Source organism: Leptinotarsa decemlineata, unplaced genomic scaffold (genome assembly GCF_025532065.1).
Source record: "Leptinotarsa decemlineata unplaced genomic scaffold, Ldec_3_MD MMD2_tig00003192_RagTag_RagTag, whole genome shotgun sequence".
Classification (NCBI taxonomy): domain Eukaryota; kingdom Metazoa; phylum Arthropoda; class Insecta; order Coleoptera; family Chrysomelidae; genus Leptinotarsa; species Leptinotarsa decemlineata.
In genome coordinates, this window is record NW_027412582.1 from 2,229,852 (window position 1) to 2,251,689 (window position 21,838).

The 21,838-nt window shown below is 35.2% G+C and overlaps 1 protein-coding gene across 5 annotated transcripts in view; it reads left to right on the forward strand.

Annotated features, from left to right (window-relative positions):
* E(bx) (nucleosome-remodeling factor subunit NURF301 E(bx)) overlaps nt 1-21,838 on the forward strand; it is a 110,133-nt gene that overhangs the window by 36,146 nt on the left and 52,149 nt on the right. For all 5 annotated transcript variants that reach the window (XM_074177693.1, XM_074177692.1, XM_074177689.1 and 2 more), the window contains 2 exons: nt 8,460-8,952; nt 21,214-21,428. In XM_074177693.1, coding sequence (XP_074033794.1) covers nt 8,460-8,952; nt 21,214-21,428 — 708 coding nt within the window. The remainder of the gene's footprint in view (nt 1-8,459; nt 8,953-21,213; nt 21,429-21,838) is intronic.

Genomic DNA, 21,838 nt, shown 5'->3' on the forward strand with positions numbered 1-21,838 from the left:
CAATAAATATTTTTTTCAAATTACTTCGGAATTTTTTTTTATTAAATTTTTTTAAAGGATTCGGTAGCTCATTGTAAAATTTGGTACCTTTATAATTGATCAAATTTTGTCCAATATTTGTTTTCATTTTCATTAATTTCTGATTGCCTGAATATCTTGCCTGAATATTTATACAAGACTCCTTGTAGTTCAATTTGTATATACACCTTATAATTTTGTTCTGAAGTTTTTAAATTGGTTTTAATAAAGAATTTGTTGCCATTTCCTATACTGATGCAAATTATTGAATTTTGGAAAATACTAATGAAAAATGAATCAATTTAAGGTATTTTAGGGGTTCAACATTTCTTATTTTGTATAAAATTCCAATTATGGGAACAATTTTTTTTTCTTATTGTTTCAGTGTGTTTTCTCCATGATACATTTTCATCTAGAATAAGACCAAGAAATTAGCACTAGGAGAGTATTTAATATTTTCATTATATTATATTTTCATATATGAAGATTTCTGAAAATTCAGTGTCATTTCATGGCATTGAAGCCATAAAAAAAAATCTGTTTTAAAATCTGTTTTTCCGTTAACCAGCTGTCGCACCCCTACGAACGACAACCCTCAGAAGTCGAAACTTGTGCGAGCTAAGGATTAACGAGGTCTTACCTTTTAACGTGTGGTTCCTAACACGTGTGATCAAGGTCTTTTGAAATATTAATTTTGATTTCTATTGTAAATTAAAATAGTGTCATCAGCAAACATTTGTAACTTACAAATAGATTTACTGTAGTCGAAGAATTGAAATATATAATAAACAAAACGGGTCGAAGTGTTGATCCCTGCGGTACCCCACATATTTATTTTTTAACTAATTATGTCTCCAATTGAAACCAATTATAAACTAAACCTCTGATACCTATATTATGCATTATTTTCAGCAAAATTTCATGGTTCTCAGTATCAAATTCTTTCTTCAGGTCTAATGAAAAAACTCTACATTTTTTGTTTGAATCTAAATCTAGCTGAAATTTGGTTATGGCATCTAATACTGCCGACTCTGTGTCACAATTTTTTCAAAATCCGTATTGCCCATCATATAATATTTTTGTCTTTTCAAGATATTCAAACAATCTAGAATATAGAAGAAATAGTACGGCAGACGGTGCGGTCTATCGTTCACTAACCCAATCATGGAGTACAACTTAATGGGACCTTAAGAATATCATTCTTGAGTATTATCTACATATAAAATGAGGAATTACGATATCGCCCCATGGTCAAGAGATTTTTTACAGTAGAAATTATACAAAACTCGCATTTTTCGATATGTCCGCAAAAAAGCTGTGTAACAAGAAAACTATTACAGCTAGAAAGACAAATGAGAGCTCATTTTGTAGCCTGAAGTATTGCCGATCGAATATTATATAATCCATTTATATTTGATCAGGGGAACTTATAGAAATTTCACCATTTCGAAATACTATCTCGATCATTCAACCTTTGATGAATCTTCATCAATCAAAATCTCGATCATTTGCTAAGTTGACTGTATCATGTTTTTGTTCCAAAAACTGCGGAATTTCATAAGGAATATTTCATCTCGATTAATGGTACTGATATTCCCTTCCTGTTTTGTGAATTCAATCACTCCCCCAGAACTCTTACAATCCCTATTAACAGTTTGCTCTAGTGCCATGTCGGATGAAACACAATTGAATTTTTTGTTATTTGATCTCTTGACGACAAAATTTCCCTGATTAAGATAATCATACATCTGTGGATGTTTCTTTTGTAAATCTTTCATTTCGATAAGGTAAACAGGTGTGTATTTAACATAATTATGACGACCTCCTGCCCTCAAGAATGGTAATGTCTCTTCAACAGCTGATAAATGGAGTTTGAAATCTGCATTCCTTTCTGCTCTTTGAAGGGCCATAAGAATGTCAACTGCTTCTAGAAATGTGCACCAATACTTGAAAGTTGGCGACATGCTACATTCATATTCCTTAAACTCAGTGACGATACTTTCAAATTCTTCAAGTCTGTCCATCACTCCTGAAATTGATTCCATGTGATATTTTGAGTCAGATGTCGGTTCCATAAGACATTTTTCCATGTTTTCAAGGAGATCTAAGAATGATTGATCAAATAAGGATGTATCGCGATTTTCACTCATCCAAGTCATCAATGATTTGTAAAATAATCTGGAGAGGGCATCTCCAACTAAAATCATAGCCCAGATACCACGGGAATATTGCTTTCCTTGCAAAAGTTGTCTGCATGAATTTTCAGCGTAAACTTCCGACTCAACTAAAATATTGGCCAATCCACCATCTCCAAATATATTACCAATACTAGCAATAAAGGCCATCATCAAATGCATCCCACCAAGTTGCATAGTGACTTTATTGTGAAGCTCAGGGGGTTGGTTCCACAGTATTTCTTGTGCTTTACTATAGATCGCAAGATCTGCAGCAACGATAATGTGGTTCTGTTTCAAGGATTCTGATAATTTCACCAACTGTATGAGCCCTGTGTAAATGGTATCGTACGAAGAGGGAGGTGCGTTTATGAATGGTAGATAATATATGTTTGAAATATCCATGTTGTTTTGTGATATTAAATTATTGAATTCATTCCAGCCAATGAATGTTTCAGATTTTTTCAGGTACCTGAGAAGCTGCCACAGATTGTCTAATGTCAATTTTTTTTCTGATTCACTTTTAAAATATGAATTCACGACACTGTCACTAGAACGGGTGGGTTCAGGTCGTTTGATTGGTTTGATATAATTGATTATTTCATTTCCCAATATTTCTGCTCGTCTCAATGTTCGATCTTTGTTTCTAACGAGCGAAATATTCTCGAAATTATCATGTTTTTTTTTGAAAAATAACCATTGCCAGTGAGTGAGTAGTTCCTTTTCCGTCGATGGTTTCTTCATTCTGGTCGAAATTGTCAATGCTAGTATGTATGAAATTATTAACATTTTCTTCAATAGGAGCTATACCAGCAGGGACAAAATTTTCATTATAACTTTCATGAGCAAGAGTTGTCAATAATGCACATATCTCATCGTAAGAACATCCATAGCCGAAGTGATAAAGTGTATTTATCAGTTTTTTACTTCTGACTGCTTGATACACATATAATGACATACTCAAACCGAAACTTGTAGGAATATGTATCTTATCAAAATTATTAATTATGGCAGAACATGTAGCTAGAACTGGCGTGGTACAATAAGATTCAATTTTCTGTTCCGCATTATCGAAACTATTTTTATCTAGGATCCATGAAACGAATCTCAATGAATCTTCGGGAAAATCTTTTCCGAATTCCTCCTCGCTCAATGCATCAGGTGTTATATATTTTTGCGTGATTCTTCAGAATATTGAGAATGCGCAATAATCTTTTTTCTTAGTATACCAGCAGCTTTATGTAAAATACAAGTTTCATTGTCGTTGAAGGTCATTTCATTGTCGTTGAAGGTCATTTCAAAGAAGTCGGTCATTTCAGAATCACTACTTGTCGTATGTACTTCAGATTGCAAATTGTGTCTTTCATTATTTATATCTCCCACTGATATAATTGTCGACTTGCCAGGTTTAGAATCAAATGAAATTCTTTCACCGAAGTGACCCTGTATTAATCTTCTCAGATTTCCACTAGTGATTACCTTCTCACCTGTTGTATTGGAATGGATTCTTTCAAATTTCTTGCATAGTGTATTCATATACATAGGCTTCCTGTCAATGATGACAGACTGGTTTATCTCAGCATAAAAATTATTATTGTTTATTAATAATAATAATTTTTTTATTTTTATTATTATTTATTTATGTTCCTCAGTTTGTTGCTCTACATCTTTGGGTCTCGAGTATTCCACATTTTTTCGACCAATATAAGTCGAATAACACAATCGATGATATTTCGCATCATTAGCAAATAGATCAGTGAAATACTCCAAACGTCCTTGCATCTTCAAATCCTCTCTACATCTAGCAGCATTCAAAATTTTCGTCCTGGTGTTTTCACCCGTTCCCATACTGATTTTCGTAAGACCCTGTTTTTTTTAGTACCGCCTTTCCCGCAGATCAAACAGTCGGTTTTTAGATTGAACGAGTCATTATTCTGTCTACTGGTAGATGGCTGATTAGATTCTTCACTTGAATTTATTCTGATATGAGCCATGTTTTGTTTGCTGCAAAACGTTTTTCTGCAATTATAATGATATCGAAATCGATCTGGGTGAGACAACAAAGAAGTTTCCAGCGCTATGATTTTTAGAGAATTTTCATCGTTCCGATTTTTTGCGCATCTTATAATTGTATCCATACCAGAATGTGTTGGCTTTTTCACAACAGCCTCCTCTTTTGACTACTCGAAGTCTGCCCCACATATGATACAATAATCCATTTTTAGGTTATGTATCTCTACAAACATATATCTATTATTGATATGAACCTACTATACCGAAATAATAACTATTAAACTAAATACTATAAATCTTCAGAATGATCTACTCACCAACCAGTAATTCAAAGAATGTCACAACACTTATGTTTATTGCATCTGACAGTAAAGACACCTCATACACGTAAACTTCTCAAATGTAATGACTGAAATACTTAATTGGCGGTATTTTCGCGCGGTATTATCGCGGAAGCTCGTCCCGAGAACCGGGCAGCGGGCGGTACAAGGGTGCAGTAAAACGCTTATATCGGGAGATCCGTTCAAAATAGATCTTCACATAATCGAGACGAAATGATCGTTATGAAATTCCGCAGTTTTTTATATAAAAAAATAATATCGATTATTGATCGAATAAGGAACTTATTGGGTGTTGAAGCGAACGGAAATGTGTTGAAAAAGCACAATCCTCCTACTATTTTGACTTTTTCTCTTATTCCGAAAGTAATAAAAACATATCTTTCTATACTGATAGGAAGCCAAATAGTTTCTCTAGATAATGAAAAAAACTTCATTTCCCTATCGTATATAATAGTCGAAATATATCAATTTTATTAGAGAAAACTGAAAATCTCAGTTTTTTCACATTAATATCAATATTTTTTTCTCGACCAATGGAGAGTGTCGTAATTCTCCATCACACATGTAAAAATAATGGATTCAACATTATTTCAAGGTCTTATCAAGTTGTACTCTATGATTGGGTTACTCGATAACTAGAAGGCTTTTCGCAAGGAATCTGCTAAACTAAAACTGGTAAAACTGAAATTGGTCTATAATTCGTCATTTGATCTTTTTTACCTGCATTAAATAATGGTTTTACTTTGGCAATTTTAGCATTATTAGGAAAAACTACAATCCGCTTTTTTAGCCGAAACGATAAGCGAAAACGGTAAGATCCACAAGGTTGGTTGAATTGGACAATAGATTGTTATTTCGACAACTAAAATAATATCTTCTCAGATAATCGAGAATATCAATGGTTGTTTTCAAAATATTCGCCAAAAACTAGAACTGTCGAATTTCGTGTCTTGGTTCTACCGCCTCCGTTAATGCCAATTTAATTAGAAATTGCACACGTTTAAAATGAATTGGCACAACTGTAGATTTAATAGAGATTCGTGGAATTAATATATTATCACCTCGGAACTTGTCATTTTAAAATGCTGGCTTCGGCAGCGTTTTTCATTCATTTTTTTAATGAATAATCGTGTGCCGTTGCACAGCCGTGGTGGATTCAAATTACGGAGCGATCCAACCTTCGATTGTAAATTATGCGGTGACATGCCTGGCAAATCCAATGAGTTCAAAAACTCTTTTGGATAATTCATAGTTTCGGTGGCATCGCAAAACTGTATCTACGCTCGATGGATAAACAATAATAGTGGCCAAAAACTATGTAGGGAGTGCGAGAAAGCTTATTGTGTGAGAGAGAGAGACGGGAGACCGGCTTCGATCTCATCCCTACTCGGTGCTATTCACTGAGTGAGAAGTGAACTGGTAGACGCCTTGCGGGAATACCTGACCTATGATCAGGGTTTTATTATAAAAATTATTCTACATTCGAAGCAGTGCTGGAAGTCTTCTTTGGTGAAGGCCCTTAGGAGTTCTGCCGTTTTTTGCTTTACCGCTTCCATCGACTCAAAAAAAAGTCGCATGGTGCCAAATCTGGCGAGTACGGCGCATGTTCGAGCACTAAAGTGCGTTTATCGGTCAAATTTCACAGCTAGCGCGTTATAGGCAGGTGCGTTGTCCTGGTGCAAAATCCACGAATTATTCTTCAACAACTCGGGCCGTTTCTTACGAACTCGTTCTCGCACTGTTGCCAAAACTGACAAATAGTAAGTCTGGTTGACAGTCTGACCCTCTGGAACCCATTCAATCATCACGATACCGTTAATGTCGAAAAAAATAATCAACATTGCCTTGAATTTTGATTTGGACATCCTTGCTTTTTTTATTCTGGGCGATTTAGGCGTCTTCCAATGAATGCATCGATTGACGCTTTGTTTCAATATTGTATTGAAAAATCCACGTTTCGTCGCAAGTAATAATGTTTCTCATCAGTCCGGGATCTTCTAGTAACCTTTCAAGAAAATCTGAGCAGACTTGTTGACGCAAGAGCTTTTGGTCAGGAGTCAAGTTTTTTGGCATCAACTTCGCACATACTTTTTTCATGTGAAATTCCTCGTGTAAATTTTTTTTAACCGTTTCTTTATCGGCGTTTACAGCCTCGGCAATCATCCGGGCAATCATCCGGCAGATTTGCAGATGACACCACTTTATTGTGGCGTGGAAAGGATTTGGTTTCCTTGAAGAGTACCATTAAAGCTAATTTAGAAAAAATTAAGTATTGGTGTGACTCAAACTCACTATGTTTTAACTTCAGCAAAACTAACATTCTATCATTTAAATTTGTGCACGGAAATTTCTGCCTTCAAACTCATATGATAGAAAATAAACAATCTGCTAAATTCTTGGGAATTTGGATTGATAACTTTCTGAAATTTGAAGATCATATAAAATATCTGAACAAAAAACTTTCATATAGCTGTTATGCCATTAGAGTTATCACTAAAGAACTGGGAGCAACTGCTGGTAAAACTGCGTACTACGCTTTAATCGAATCTCACTTGAGATATGGTGTCGCCTTCTGGGGGATTTGTAGCAAACAGTTACTATAAACTGTTTTCGTTTTGCAAAAAAGAGCAGTGAAATTCATCTACAAAGCCAATATTAGGGACCATTGCAAACCCCTATTTATCAATAATGAATTACTGACTGTACACTGCATTTTTATCTTGCAAACAGTAAGTCTCATATTTAAAAGAAAAGAATGCTATAGATCAGAAAATACCTACTTTACCCGTCAAATTCACGACATACCTCTGCCTATTCCAATAACAACATTAACAAAACATTCTGTTTTGTTTGAGAGTCGGAAGATTTTCAACCATTTACCTACCGAAATGAAAAGTATAGTGAACTACAAGGTATTCCGTAACCGTGTAAAAGAACTTTTGCTCTTAAAAGCGTATTACAGCTTGGTCGATATTTTGAAGACAGGCTTTGAGACCAGCTTCTGATTTAGGTTTTATTTTTTGAACTTTTTACAGTTCGGGAAATTTTACATAACTTCGACTATTATATTTTATTATATTTTTATTTTGTCTGCACCTGTTATTTTTATTTTTTTCTTTATAATTACTTGATAACTTGTATTTCATATATATACATATATATATATATATATATATATATATATATATATATATATATATATATCGATAAGATTTTTTTCTTAGACAATAAAGTACAGTGATTGATTGATTGATTGATTGGTGCTCGTTCGGGTTCCAACTCGGTGACAGAGTTGTGGTCACCTCGTTCAGTGTCGAACATTAAACCGAGTTCATCAGGTGCTTGGGCAGCTGCCCGAAAGAGAAATGCTCCAATCCCTGCTCTCTCATGGTCACGGACCATGCAGAGAAGGGATCCGAACTCCTGACGACTTTACAGGCTGTATCCAGTACCATTCTGTCTTATAGACACTCCAAACTCAAAAGTCTACAGCCTCCCTGTTATCGGGGGAAGTACAACCGTGGAACGGACGATTTGGGATGCAAACTCCTATAGAGATGCATTATTTTTCGGGTCTTTACGTCGAGTTGATACAGCTCTTCCAGAGTCCACTTCATTATTCCAAACGAGTAGAGTAAGATTGGAACGGCAAGCATATTTGTTGCCGTTATTATTATTATTATTATTAATTGCCTCACTTGATGTCCTGATGCTATTGCATCATTTCATCTTCTGTTTCTTGGTTTGTGGATTGTTTATTGGAACGAAATCATTCTAGAAAGTCCTTCAATGGTACAGAGAAAATGTATTGGTAAAATTGTGTCTACATCACATGTAATAATTGCAACAAAAAAATTTTAATCGCCTCATTTTAATCGATTTCATCACTGAAATGTTTTTATGCCATCAACAGGTGATAACAAATCAAATAGTGGTGAATAATCAAAACCTCGCCCAGCAATTGGCGACAGGAAAAGTTCAAGTAGCTACAATCAACGGACAGCAAGTTTTGATTCGCCCGACGGGTAACAATCAAGCTCAAGTCGTAGCTCAGCTGACTCCAGGTCACTTGGCGCCTCAAGCGATTCAGCAATCGACTCCGATAGCGACTTCTAATGCCACCGCTAAACCTCCAGCGAGGGAGATCCAACAGGTACAACCTCAGGCAGCTCAGGCTTCGCAGACCCCTTCGAAACAGGTTCAGGATAATAATCAGATCGACCAGGCGACTATGGATCAGTTGCTCGTGGGTCAACCGGCTGGTACTGTTATCAAATGCGTGACCGCGCAGGTTATCCAGACGCAGCAAGGACCGAGGATAGTTTTGCAGGGGTTGCAAGGCGCAGATTTTACTCCTCAGCAGCTGGCTGCTGTTCAGCAGCAGGTTAAACAGCAGCTGCTTAAGGGTAAGTTGGCAGTTTGTTTTTTCTCGTCAAATGATTATTATCACAGTTTTATATTCAATTCAGTTTATTAATAATAATAATCTTTATTTGAAATAGGTAATCCTAATCTACATTCACAAAGTATAATCTTATATATAGTAATTAGCAGCTCCTTCGATAGTATTAATATATTTGTTTTGTTTTAAATTTAAACGTACACACTAGGTATTTACATTTCGAGTTATATTTTCCATTGTTTTGCTAAAAGAAAACCATTCAAGTATAGCCAAATACCATAATAATCATATACAATCCTACATATGAACCAATAAGAATGCTATCCCAATATACACCTATAGCCCGAAAGAAAATACATATATTGATGCCATTCACGTACAGCCAAATACCACAATAATCATATACAAACATACATATGAAACCAATAAGTTATGCTATCCCACTCATATCCCGTAAGAAGATACATATATTGATACTCGTATTGAAACTAAAAATTATTAATCCTGATAGATATACAATACAACGATTTTACTTTTGCTGTAAATGGTTTATCATTTTTATTTTAAACTGTTGCAGAGTTTCTGATTTCTTTATATCATCTGGCAAACTGTTGTAAGCAATGAATCCCTTGAACACCAAAGTTTTAATATTGTAAGCTTTTGTTTGCCTAGTCACATGTAAGTTATGTTTACTTCTCGTATCATTCTGGTGAACTTGCGTATTTATAGTTATATATTTGTGAAAATATGATGGAAGAAGATTATGCAACATTTTGAAGATATAACTCATAGTTAAATAAATAAGTCTATTTTCTATTGACAGCCATTGTAATGTTCCCAACATCAATGATATTGGTGTATATCTGTTACATCTCAAAGTGATTCTCATTGCACGATTTTGAAGTTTTTGTAGTGATCTCCCAAGATTGTCCCAAGAAACAATATAATTAGGGACTGTAACTAACTACACACATCGGAAAAGTCTAGGGATTTTTTTATAACATACTAAATTTCATAAAAATAAATGCATGAGGTCGTTTAATTTCGATTAAATTGGTACAATCGACCACCCCGTAGATTTCTATGGGTTGAACAAAGCCTGCAAAAACGGTAACTAATCTTTTATCGTTTTTTTCAAACTGTAGGTTTTCGGCTAAAATGAATAATCTGAAAGTGTCGAGTTTTTACATTCTATGCAGTTCTTGTTCAGCAATTAAACTGGAAGTATTGTGCTTTAACATGGAACGCCATCACTTACCATTGGCTGAGATGAATAGAGCTGTAGGGCTTCTTCAAGGTGGCATGCGACAAAATGATGTAGCTCTTCGTTTGGGGGTCTCTCAAAGTGTTATCAGTCGATTGTGGCGGCGTTTCCGTGAAACTGGCAGTCCAGCCGAACAACATCCAGGGCGAGGACGCGCTACAACTGCAGTTCAAGACCGATTTTTGGTCTTAACCGCAAGAAGACAATCGACAATCACAGCACCTGAGTTGGTTAACGTGTTGCAGCAGACGCACCAGGTAACCATTGGTCGTGATACTGTCAGAAATCGACTGCATGAAGCAGATCTCCACAACAGAAGGCCACTTAGATGTCCACCTTTGTCGAGAGGCAATCGCGGTAGAAGATTAGAGTGGTGTCAAGAACATCAAAACTGGGATGCAAATGATTGGGCCACAGTTTTGTTTACAGACGAATCCAGATTTGGATTTCATCCAGATTCTCGTCGAGTAAGACTGTGGAGACGACCTGGAAATAATGAACGTTTGAGACACGTCCAGGAAGTCCACACATACAGAGGTGGTACAGTAATGCTAAGGGGCGGAATCATGATTGGCGGCAGAACCGATCTCGTTTTTCCAAATCGCTCCCTCACAGCTCGACAGTACCTCGACACCATTCTTCTACCTATCGTCCGTCCGTTTGCTGGTGCTGTTGGTGAAAACTTCCACCTAATGCACGATAATGCTCGTCCACATGTCGCGCGTCTAGTGACTGACTGGCTCACCAACGAAGGAGTTGATGTATTGCCATGGCCAGCATAATCACCGGACCTGAATCCCATCGAGCATGTGTGGGACATGCTTCAACGAAGAATTACTCCGCATATGGGGAACATTCACACAACGTTTCAATTGAGAGAGCTTTTAATCGCTGAATGGGCAAATGTACCTCAACAAGACATTGACAATCTCATTTTGTCGATGCACGATAGATGTAGGGCCGTAATAAACCAACGTGGAGGCCATACTTTGTACTTATTCCATTTTTTTTTGTATTATGATTTTTTTTCGGGGTGCCAAAGAAGAGCCATATTTTTATTTAGTTTTGCTTATATGCGCACTCAGTATTTTTGACCATTTAATAGATTTTGTTGTAAGTTACATTCGTTTAATAATCACCCGTCAACTTTTTTTTTTTCCTAAAGCGATCTAGAAAAAAATTATAGGGTTTTTAAAAATATCCCTAGACTTTTCCGATGTGTGTATAAAGAATCAAATGAAAAATAGTTTTTATGTACTCGTATACATTAAAAATACTAACCTTTCCTTCTCTGTATATCATGGAAAATTTAATATACATAAAAAATAATCTATCTTAATATGAAAGTTTTGAAAATGTGCACGACTACAACACTAGGCATAAAAATTATTTGAGTACAAACTACTGCCGCTTAAAAAGATGTCAAAATGGACCAAATTTTTGGGCTGTGAAATTTTACAATAAATTACCACAAAAAATCTCTCTGGAAGATTCTGCCAGAAGTCCGTAACTCTTCTTGCCATCCAGGTGTTCAATCTTTGTTTGGCAAAACCTAAAGCGAAACCAATGACAGGTTCTGATTTTTTCTCAGTTGTTTTCTCTGGAATTGGATTATACTTATATATTGATCCCGTCTTGATATATCAATTTTTTTTCCAAAATTTGTTTGTATTTTAATTTCTGACAGTGATTTGGTTTGTCGTTTGGCATGATTATGTATACAGGCTGATTCACGGTGGATGGCACATTAGACGTTTCTGGTGAACCAGACAACGGATCACTTTGAAAATTTAATGGAGGGCATATTCGGACATTCTCTAGCCAACTAAAATATTTTCGACAATGCGGTGTTGCCGCTTCTATTAGAAAGCAGTAGCAACTTTGATTTTTCAAATGGAACACTCTGTATATAATATTATTTTTGGAATCTCCAACAATTGCCCGACAACTTTTCTTCATATTTCCCTATACCTATCTGTTACCGTTTTCGAAATCAAAATTAGTTTCAAATTTTTTCTTCGAAAATCATGACTTCTAAAAATGCTGATATCTTTTAGTTAAGAAGTACTATGATATCGAAATTTGGTTTGGAGTTAGGTGATACTTGGACACTTCCCACACGTCAGCCTAATCTCCGGTACTTCAATACAGGGTGGTAAAAAAATACAGTTTTTTCGTTTGCTTGAAAAAGTTGCTGAAATTTGATTATTTTAAATGGAACACCCTGTATATTATTGAAAATTCGGAAAGCTATTGAAATTTGCTTTCTTTCTATGTATATCATACCTATACCTAACTAGTCAAGTTTCGGACTTATGAACATTTATTTGTGAAAATGTCCCTTCAGAATGGTATTTCCATTCGGTATTTGGTAAGCAGGCCATGATTAACATTTGACAGTAGCGTTGTGACATTCTCCTAATAATATCGACATTTTCGTCACTTCAGAAGTTGCAAATACCTTCAAAACGATGGAACAAAACTATTCAAACGAAGTTCTTATGAATTTGTTTATTATTTTTGGACAGTGTGACAAAATTATCAGCAGAACATGTAGAAAGTTCAATGAAATGTATCCGAATCTACCGCCAATGAACCTCAAGAAATTTATACGAATTCAGAACAATTTCAATGCATTTGGATCAACTTTAAAAGCACCAAGAAACTTGCCTCGACCCGTAACTTTCGAAGACAACCAGATTAATGTCTTAGCATATTTTCACGCATTTCCCGAGTCATCGATAAGAAGTGCTGAAGAAGATTTGGGTATAAAATATTCATCGGTTCAAAGAATCTTGCGAAGACATAAAATGCATGATTATAAATTCACCAAAATTCAAGCAATGAAGCCTCAAGATCCTCAACAGAGAGTAGAATTTTGTGAAATGTTGTTGACACGCATTCAAGAAGATCCACTTTTTTTAAATAAAATTATTTGGACTGATGAATCGAAATTTTCGAGAGAAGGGATTTTCAATAGAAAAAATCGTCATTATTGGTCCAGTGAAAATCCTCACGTCACAAAAGAAGCCGGATTTCAAGAAAAATTTAGTTTTAATGTCTTCTGCATGTTGATGGACAACAAATTGAGGTACGTGATATACGAGGAGTCATTAACATCCAGAAGCTACCTGAATATTTTGGAGAATACTGTAGACAGTTTCGTGGATAATCTGCCACTCGAAGATTATCGAAACTGTTGGTACCAACTAGACGGAGCTCCTGCACATTGCACAAGAGAAGTGAGCGCAGAACTGGATAGACTATTTGACGATCGGTGGATGAGGCGCTTGGGACCATGGAATTGGCCAGCGAGATCACCCGATCTTAATCCATTAGATTTTTATTTGTGGGGAATGTTTAAAGAAAAAGTTTACAAAATACCCGTGCGTTCGAGAGATGAATTGTTAGAAAGGATTGCCCAAACATTTGAAGATTTGGATCCCAATGAAATCAGATCTGCCACCACGAAAGCAGTCAACACCCGCATTTTAAAGTGCTTGGAAGTGAACGGCCAGCGATTCGAACATATTTTGAAATATTCCACATGATTGTTTTACTTTTTTATAATTATTCATATCAATATTTCCAATTTCAAGTTTCTTGGTGCTTTTTTAAAGTTTATCCAAACATATTGAAATTGTTCTGAATTCGTATAAATTTCTTGAGGTTCATTGGCGGTAGATTCGGATACATTTCATTGAACTTTCTACATGTTCTGCTGATAATTTTGTCACACTGTCCAAAAATAATAAACAAATTCATAAGAACTTCGTTTGAATAGTTTTGTTCCATCGTTTTGAAGGTATTTGCAATTTCTGAAGTGACGAAAATGTCGATATTATTAGGAGAATGTCACAACGCTACTGTCAAATAGTAATCATGGCCTGCTTACCAAATACCGAATGGAAATACCATTCTGAAGGGACATTTTCACAAATAAATGTTCATAAGTCCGAAATTTGACTAGTTAGGTATAGGTATGATATACATAGAAAGAAAGCAAATTTCAGCAGCTTTCCGAATTTTCAATAATATACAGGGTGTTCCATTTAAAATAATCAAATTTCAGCAACTTTTTCAAGCAAACGAAAAAACTGTATTTTTTACCACCCTGTATTGAAGTAACGGAGATTAGGCTGACGTGTGGGAAGTGTCCAAGTATCACCTAACTCCAAACCAAATTTCGATATCATAGTACTTCTTAACTAAAAGATATCGGCATTTTTAGAAGTCATGATTTTCGAAGAAAAAAATTAAAATTAATTTTTATTTCGAAAACGGTAACAGATAGGTATAGGGAAATATCAAGAAAAGTTGTCGGGCAATTGTTGGAGATTCCAAAAATAATATTATATATAGAGTGTTCCATTTGAAAAATCAAAGTTGCTACTGCTTTCTAATAGAAGCGGCAACACCGCATTGTCGAAAATATTTTAGTTGGCTAGAGAATGTCCGACTATGCCCTCCATTAAATTTTCAAAGTGATCCGTCGTCTGGTTCACCAGAAACGTCTAATGTGCCATCCACCGTGAATCAGCCTGTATATTTCAAAGTTGAATGAAATTTAAATTTGCTTTCTTTGTATCATTTTCGATAGAATGAAGGAGACACCTGACTATCTGTTTCTGTTTAAAATCTGTTTTTCGTTAATCCTAACACGGTTGCAGAATCATCCCAGCTTCAACCAGATGAATTTTCTCGAGAAAAATATATCTGGTCGAGGCGGGAATCGAACCCACGGCTTGCGATCGTGAGTCGGGCGCACTACCACCGCGGCCAGTTCTACAACAGTTGAATGATTTGAAAAACCATACAAAAAATTGAACTTTTATCTTGTTGTTGGTTTTGAAAGCAATATTTTCACCTTTGTTATGCAGAAAATCTGAAATATTTGTAGTGGGTTGGCCTGAGTAGGTTAAGGTTCTATAACTTTTCTCCTCTTCTCTTCGAATTGGGCCAACTTCCTTCAAAGCTTGGCTTGTATAACTTTTTTGATAGTAAAGAATGTATTAGACTGCTATCGTAATCATTGTTGACGGCTATTCGTTTTATTATGTTCGGGTCTTTATTGAAATTCGCCTCTGACAAGGACACATTTATCAGTCTGGATCACAGGAACAGACAGTTGACTAAGTTTTTGAATTTCATCAAGTCTATCCCTTCTATCACGTTCACAATGGAGATGGAAAAGAACGACTTTATAAATTTTTGGACTTGACAATAACAAAAGTTAACAACAAAAATGATTTTTCACTTATCACAAAACCGGCACGTACAAGTATTATCATTCATAGTTCAGTAGAACTGAACAACAATAATTATGATAGCAGTCTAGTACATTCTCTATTATCAAAAAAGTTATACAGCCAAGCTTTGAAGGAAGTTTACCCAATTCCAAGAGATGAGGATAAACTTTATAGAACCTTAACCTACCTAGGCCAACCTACTAGGAAGATTTCAAATTTTCTGCACAACAGAGGTGTAAATATTGCTTTCGAAACCAACAACTTAGGCATGCACATTAAGAAAAACAAAGATGAAAGTTCAGTTTCAGAAAAATCGGGAGCGTATAAATTGTCATGTGGGTCATGTCAAATGTTTTATATTGGTCAAACTGGGAGAATGTTCACAGCCCGCATCAAGGAACACGAAAATAGTTCCCAAAATGGAAAAATAAATTCCACATATGCCGCTTATTCAATCACAGAGGGACCTGAGTTCAACGATGATTATAAGCCTCTTCATTTCCAGAAGAAAGGTTTGAAACTCAACCTGTTGGAGAATATGGAAATGAACAAATTCAAATAATAATAATACAGCGTGACTCACGGTCGATGGTAGTTAGACGTTTCTGGAAAACGCAGAGCTTGATTTTTCTGAAAATTTCACCTCTCACATTTCCTTACCTGTTCTATCGATCTAAAATATTTTCAGCATTGCGGCGTTGCCGCTTCCTAGTAGCTTTATTTTTTTTAATGGAACACCCCGTATATTAATACATTTTTGGAATCGCTCTGGTATTTTAATACTTTTTTATTAATAATGTCCTATACCTATCTCTATCTGTTTTCGAGATAAAAAATAAATTGTTCTATGATGATATCTCTACTGATAACGCTAATGAAATAGTTAATCTTTTCTCAAAATTTTTCTTAACAATTTATGACAGCACTACGGTCAATGAAATCCCCAAATTCAAATTTCAAAATGTAGCTGACGTCTGCCACTATAATATAGATATTAAGGAAGTTATAGATTTAGCTTTGAAACTACCATTCAAACTAACAACAGGTCCTGATAAGATACCCTTGCACCTCATTAAAAATTGTATTTATACTCTAGCAAAACCACTACACTGGCTATTCAATCTTTCTATTGAAAAAGGAATATTCCCAGAATTTTGGAAACAAACCTATATCAAACCAGTTCATAAAAGTGGACTTCGTAACAATGTTAAAAACTATAGAGGCATATGCAATCAGTCAGAGTTGCCCAAAATGCTGGACTGTCTCATCACTAGAAAACTTTTATTCGATTTCAGAAACATCATAATCAATCAAAAACATGGTTTTACCATAGGGAAATCAACTTCTACTAACTTATTACTTTATGAAAACTACATCATAAATAATCTTGAAAATAGGCTACAAGTGGACTCTATATACACAGATTTTTCTAAAGCCTTTGATAGAGTCAATCATAACCTACTGATTGCTAAGTTGAATGCCTTGGGTTTAGAGGGAGATGTTTTAAATTGGATTGAAAGCTACCTTTACAATAGAGTTCAATACGTTAAATATGGCAACTCTATATCTGAACCGATAAATGTGTCATCAGGTGTTCCTCAGGGATCCCACATAGGCCCATTACTGTTCAATTTATTTATTAATGATGTCTCCACTGTTTTCACCTCCAGCTCATTTCTAATGTTTGCAGATGATTTAAAGGTGTTCAAATCAATACAAAATATATCAGATGCTCAGGCACTCCAATGTGATTTGGTACAGTTTTCTAGCTGGTGTGACGTCAACCTTTTGCATTTGAATCCAGATAAGTGTCAAAAAATTACTTTCTCAAGGATCAATAATGTATATGATTACTCGTATAAAATTAATGGGAATGATTTAGCAGTAACGGATAAAATAAAAGATTTAGGTGTCGTTTTTGACTCAAAAATGTCATTTAAGTACCAAATAACGGAAGCCTCATCTCGAGCCCGTAAGATGTTAGGTTTTACACTTCGTTCTGCTAGAGACCTAAGTGTCAAATCTATAAAACTGATTTATTGTGCACAAGTGAGATCCATTCTTGAGTATAACTCCATTGTATGGTCACCCTATTATAATGTTGATGTTGAGTTGTTAGAGGGGTGTCAAAACAAATTCTTGAGATATGTTGCTTTTCAGTTAGGAATAAATAGAGGAGAGTATAACTACTCACAGATATTGAACATATTGAACATGAACACCTTAACTCATAGGAGACTTGAAACAGATCTTGTGTTTGTCCACAAAGTATTAAACGGCTAAATTGATTCTCCAGAAATAGTTGAGCTTTGTACTACTCTCTCTGTGAATGATAGAAGAACCAGAAATAGTGATATTTTTAAAATTCCTTTTTGTAGAACCAATTATGGTCAGAATGAAACAATATGTAGGATATTGAAATCTGCAAATCATTACCATCTTAACCTGGAATTGTTTAATTCATCATTATTATCCTTCAAAAAATCGATGAAAAACATCTGATGTATCTTTAGTTTGTAGGCACATGTACAATTTATAAAAAGATATTTGTAAAAATTGGCTTGTCCATTGAAATAAATAAATAAATATGGCCTGAAACATAGCCTTAATTGAAATTAAGTACATCAGTACTCTCAATTCATGAAAAGTTGATATTTTGATGATAGTTTGGACAAACTCGAATTATTCAAATAACACCAAGAAATCGACTCCATATCATACAGGGCGTGCTAAAATTACTATTATTTCCATTGTGCATAAAAGTAGTCGAAAGTTCATTTTTTCAAATGAAACCCCCTGTATATTACTCGATAAATTGAAAGATGGTGAAAAATGCTTCAAGATGATATATCATGTCCCTGTACCTAAATCGTCAAGTTCTCTTAATAAAGCCGTTTTTATGGAAAAATAGTTATTCACGTTTTATCTACAAGTGTTGAAAGTGGCATTTTATTTTGTGAGTGGGGATTATTGCAAAACGAGCGTCAGCAAGTGGAGCAAACTCACGAGCAAAATAAAATCACTTTTAACAAATTTATCATACAAATTTTTTTGTATAACGTTACTGCTGATAGTAAAAAAAATTATAGGGTCCATGGGATTTGAACACACGATATTTGGATTACAAGGCATATGTTACAACTACATACGCCAACTCACATTATTTTAAGGAGGATTATTGGTTAGTCATGAAAGACTTTCTACAGTTGGACTGAATAATCCTTCGTCATCGTCAGTAACTTCACAGGGAATTAATATTACCGATAGCACGAACTGCTTGTATGAACTTTTCTAAATGATTTTTTGGTAGGTGTTCTGATTGAAGTGTTTCTGTCAAAGAGATTCTCAATAACAGTTGTACAAAAAATAATTTTTAAAGAATTTGATTACTAGGTAGCTGTGGAAATATCAAGCTTATGACAGTTTGGTGACTTTTATAAGTAATTGATAAATGGTTATTGACGGTGTTTCAAAAAATCGCCAAAAATGAATGCAAATATTGATTATTCAAACGAAGTTCTTATGAAATTATTTATTATACACGGACAGTGTGATCAAATCATTGCTAGAACTTGTAGAAAATTCAACCAAATGTATCCTGAATTAACACAAATGAACGAGAGGAACTTTGTAAGATTACAAAATAATTTCCTTAACTATGGCTCCATGTTAAAAGCGCCTTCAACATTACCAGAACCTGTTACTTCAAATGAGGACAATACTGTTAACGTTTTGGCATATTTATATGCATATCCAGAAGCTTCCATTCGCAGTGCAGAAAAAGGTTTAGGTGTATCACATGCTTCAGTACAACGAATTTTGAAAAATCACGCAATGCATCCGTATAACTTTACCAAAGTTCAAGCTCTACAACCAGAAGACTTCGAATGTAGAATGCATTTTTGTGAATCCCTTTTGATTCATACACAGGAAGATCGGGAATTTTTGTCAAAAATAATTTGGAGCGACGAATCAAAATTTACGAGGGATGATATTTTCAATAGAAGGAATAACCATTTTTGGGCTGATCATAATCCTCATGTTACAAAAGAAATGGGTTTTCAAGAAAAATTTGACCTGAATGCTTTCTGTACTCTGAAGAACAATAAAATTAGATTTTTTATTTATGAAGACACACTGAATGCAGAGAGATATCTACATATATTAAGGACGACTGTAACCGATTTTCTTGAATATTTGCCTTTAGAGGAATATAGGAATTCGTGATTTCAACTGGACGGAGCGCCAGCTCATTCCACCCAGGAAGTTTCCAGGAAACTTGCCGAACTCTTCGACGATCATTGGTTTAGGCGTTTAGGGCCGTGGGATTGGCCACCGAGATCACCCGATCTCACGCCACTTGACTTTTTTTATGGGGTGTTTTGAAAGAAAGGGTATACAGTACTCTAGTGCCTACCATAGAAGAATTGTGACGGCGAATAGTGCGGAGTATTGAAGATCTGGATCCCCAGGAAATTGAAAAAACAACCACAAGTCGCGTACAAAAAACATTTCAAAGTGATTAGAATGTAATGGACAACATTTTCAGCATTTATTGTGAAAATGTGATATTTTGTTTACAATTTTGTTATTTTGAATCATCCTATTCTGTTATTGTCTGTACTTTCACATGTTTTAGCCCACAAAATCTTACTTTTTACCTAGATATGACTGATTTTTGGTACAGTTGTTTCCTGGAAACTTTGAGCCATAGTTAAGGAAATTATTTTGTAACCTTACAAACTTCCTCTCGTTCATTGGTGTTTAATTCATGATACATTTGGTTGAATTTTTTACACGTTCTGACAATGATTTGATCACTTTGTTCATTTGTATAATAAATAATTTCATAAGAACTTCGTTTGAATAATCGATATTTGCATTCATTTTGGAAGATGATTCGAAACACCGGCGATAACTCTTTGTAAATTACTTATAAAAGTAACTGAACTGCTATAAGCTTGATAATTCCACTGCTACCTAAATCCAAATTCTAAAAAAAAAAATGTTTCAAGAAGAAGCGACTTTATTGAGAAAACTTGACGATTTAGGTATAGGGACATGATATATCATCTTGAAGCATTTTTCACCATCTTTCAATTTATCGAGTAATATACAGGGGGTTTCATTTGAAAAATGAGCTTCCGACTACTTTTATGCACAATGGAAATAATAGTAATTTCAGCACGCCCTGTATGATTTGTAGTCGATGTCTTGGTGTTATTTGAATATTTCGAGTTTGTTCAAACTATCATCAAAACATCAACTTTTCATGAATTGAGAGTACTGATGTACTTAATTTCAATTAAGGCTATGTTTTGGACCATATTTAGCACAATTTATTTTTTATCTCGAAAACAGATAGAGATAGGTATAGGACATTATTAACAAAAAAGTATTAAAATACCAGAGCGATTCCAAAAATGTATTAATATAGGGGTGTTCCATTTAAAAAAATATAATTGCTAGGACTTTTTGATAGAAGTGGCAACTCCGCAATGCTGAAAAATCATGCTTTGCGTTTTCCAGAAACGTCTAACCTACCATCGACCGTGAGTCACACCTGTATGCGGATGCTTGGTATTTTTTGTATGAATTTGGCTTCTCCTTCAGAAATTTAATAGCAGCCTCTTTATTTTCAAAGCAAATTTTGTATGTCGTCGTTTGATCTCGTTTAGTTTTTTGCTTCGGCACCATTACTCTGTCATACGAAGGTTCCATCCAGAAATGTTGATTTCCTGATTTGTTTCAGCTCAAGCTTCCACGGGTAAACAGGGCGTTCTTGGTCCGACGAAAATCTACCTGGCTGTTCAACCGAACAGCGGCGAACCTCAACACGAACCAACCGCTACAAACCCTCCTCCTCTGGCTCCGGTCCAGCAACAGCCCGTTGCGCAACCCGTCGTCGCTAGCACGGCGGCGGCAAAGAGTCCGGTGAAGCAAGTCCTCCAGCCGATTGCCGAACAGGTATGCAAATCACCCAAAGTTATCGTGGAACGGGTTAATAGAGCCTTCTATTTGTGATGCCTGGTTGGGGGTCTGCTGGCGCTTCTCTGGGTGGTTCACAAGACTACTTTTTATCGGAATGTTGAATGACCATTCTCAGATTTGTAAATATATTTATATTTTAAAATAGGATCATTTGTTTGTTTTTTAAGCTCTGGAAAGTATAGAAACTCCCGTAAATCTCATGGGTGTAGAGGTTAAGGAAAAGGTCACGCCTTAAATGATTTTCAACAGAGATGATCGAATGACCAATTGAATTTGACCTTGAACCTTAACCCTTTAACCCTCAGAGTCTAAGTACATTTTCGTAAAACCCTCGTTTAATCATAGAATTACTTCAACAAAATACCTCAACAGTTTTCTCGGAATGA